This window comes from Gossypium hirsutum, chromosome A09, assembly GCF_007990345.1.
Source record: "Gossypium hirsutum isolate 1008001.06 chromosome A09, Gossypium_hirsutum_v2.1, whole genome shotgun sequence".
Taxonomy (NCBI): domain Eukaryota; kingdom Viridiplantae; phylum Streptophyta; class Magnoliopsida; order Malvales; family Malvaceae; genus Gossypium; species Gossypium hirsutum.
The window spans coordinates 4,868,651-4,871,180 of record NC_053432.1 but is presented as its reverse complement, the minus strand read 5'-3'; the positions used below and the strand labels follow the sequence as shown (position 1 = coordinate 4,871,180).

The following is a 2,530-nucleotide window of genomic DNA, read 5'->3' as shown; positions in this document are numbered from 1 at the left end:
TGTACTATAATAGCCATAATAACATTAACAAACAAATGACAATAATATTACATGAGTTAAATGTCCACGAAACACCCCATTTTAAGAGATCGACATTAATAATTGCAAAAGAGTGAAACAAAATAGTATATTCGAACAATTTGAAAAAAAAATGAATAAAACGTTTTAAAACAAATAACAAATGGAATGGTTACAAAGAAAGAATATAAAAAGAGTTTCCAAATGGGTAATGTATGAGAACTAAAAAATAATAGAAGGAACTTTAAAATATATAACAGTTTTAAAATGGATTACATATAAAACAGTTTGAGTTAAATACTATATATGAAAATTTTGAATAAATAATATATGAAATAATCTAAAATAATATATATATATATATATAATATCTTGAGATAAATAATATATGGAAGGTTTAAAGTAAATAATAACAAAAATGAAATTTAAGATTAACATATAAAATAGTATAACTAAATAGCATATAAAACTTTAAAATAGGTAACATATATAAAATAGTTAAAATAAAAGATATTTACGTATAAAGACCAAAATAAGTGATATAAATAATAATTTAAAAATAAATAATATATAAAATTTAAAATGGGCAATAGTTTAAAAAACATAATATGTGGAAACACTTAACATGAATAACAATAAAATAATTTAAAAATGAACAACAAAATGGTTTAATGGTATATAAGAATTTAATAAATGAAATATAAAACCATAACAAAATTATGGTAATAATGATAGATGTTGAAGCGGCAACAATAACAAAATAAATAAAATAATTAAATGAAAACAGAACAAAAATTTAAAGAGGAACGAAAAGACAATAAACAAATGGACACAAGGATTATAATAAAATATGAATGTATAATGTGCATATATACACATATATATATATATATGAACAAATAAACGCAGGAGCAAACAAATAAAATAAAAGAATAATGAACATATGAACAAGTAAACAAATAAGTAAATTAATTAATTAATCAGAACAAAAGGACTAAATCGGGATCTGGGTAACATCAAAGAAGAAATTCGGACACAAAACCAAAATAGCAGACCATTTTGAAATACGCTAAGACATTGAGGGGGCGATTGGGAAAATATTCTCACCCTTCTAAACGCATCGTTTCAAACGACCAATCTGAACTGAACACAAAAATATGCGGCTTAATTAAAAAAACAAAAGAAGCAAGTAGGGCCACATTGCGAGGCGCAGCGAGACCAGAAGGGCTATTCACGAATTATCCCATTCACCGCAAACACGCGGATCCTCAAGGGGGACGGATCGGGTCACGGGTCAGGGTTCAATACAGCGCCGTTTCAACGCTGATTTCTTTGGTGCAAAAACGACACCGTTTTGTTTCAGTATTTAAACCAGTCTCTGTTGTTTATTTTCATTTTTTTCTTCTGTTTCTAAAACACAACCCCATCTCCCTATTTATCTGAACCTTAAAGAAGCCAAACCCTAGCCGCCATGCAGCCACCGCAAACGGTGGTCGACGGAGGGTGGTCTACTCGTTCTTTAACACCTTTTAGATCCATGTTCGAGGATCCAACACCTACAACTGCAAAGAATCAAAAAGAAAGTGTCACCCCCTTTGTCGGATTCGGTTTTAACGGAGGAGAAACTCTGATGTATACCGACGATTCAAAGCTCAGGTGCGTCAGTCTCTCTTATCCCTTTCTTTTTTCTTGTAAACAGTCCTAAAAGAATAAAAGCGAAAAAGAAAAAAAAAAGCTACAAAAATGTTAAGCCGGAAAAGAAAAATCACCTTTTTGCTTTGAATTTTTTGGTTTAATATCTTGTAAAAAAAGTTCCCTTTTTCCGTCGTCGATTCTGGCTTTTATAGCCTTTACAACACTTTGTATTTTTGTTGTTATTATTAAAGTTTTATGCCTTTTTATCTCTGCTTCTTTACTTTTGTTCTTGTCGTCCTTCTTTATTTCCTTTTTTGTTTTCTTTTGCAGGTACACCAAGGGTCAACGGGACTGTAGATGGCCGTTTTGGTGCAACGGGGCCGAATCTAGGGCGTCGTACGTGTCGAGGGCGCACATGGAGGCGCGGCGCCTTAGGCTATTAGGGTTTCTGTATTGTTTTATGTTTTGGGCCGTATTTTGGGTTAGGTTTTGGTTTTGGGCCTACAAGACTTGGTTTTGTATTTGGGTTGTTGTCACCATTGAGTTTTTTGACGGGCTGGGCAAATTTAGGCCGGTACAATACCTATTCAAATACAAAGCTTAGTGTTTAAGGTTTTGAAATTCTAGTTTTGAATCTGAATAAACTTAATATAAAGGAAAGAAGATATCCAAATATATAATGCTAAATGAAATTCGAAATTCTACAATGATTGTCTAAATTTCAAAGTTAACTAGAAAAAGGTGTAAAATTCTAAAAATGAAGCGGAATTGAACTTAATATTCTAGGATTTTAAAATCTAACATTAAGTACTTAAAAATTCTAAAATGTAGAAAAATAAAATTTGAAAACCTATAAATTGAAAGACCTTTGAATCCA

At 30.7% G+C, this 2,530-nt stretch overlaps 1 protein-coding gene across 1 annotated transcript; it reads left to right on the top strand.

Moving 5' to 3' along the window:
- The first annotated feature begins 1,403 nt into the window (after positions 1-1,403).
- Positions 1,404-2,274, top strand: LOC107949079 (uncharacterized). The gene is made up of 2 exons (XM_016883800.2): positions 1,404-1,674; positions 1,984-2,274. Exons 1-2 carry the CDS (start codon positions 1,490-1,492, stop codon positions 2,255-2,257), a joined length of 459 nt encoding a protein of 152 aa, XP_016739289.1. The 5' UTR covers positions 1,404-1,489; the 3' UTR covers positions 2,258-2,274.
- Positions 2,275-2,530: the final 256 nt, after the last annotated feature.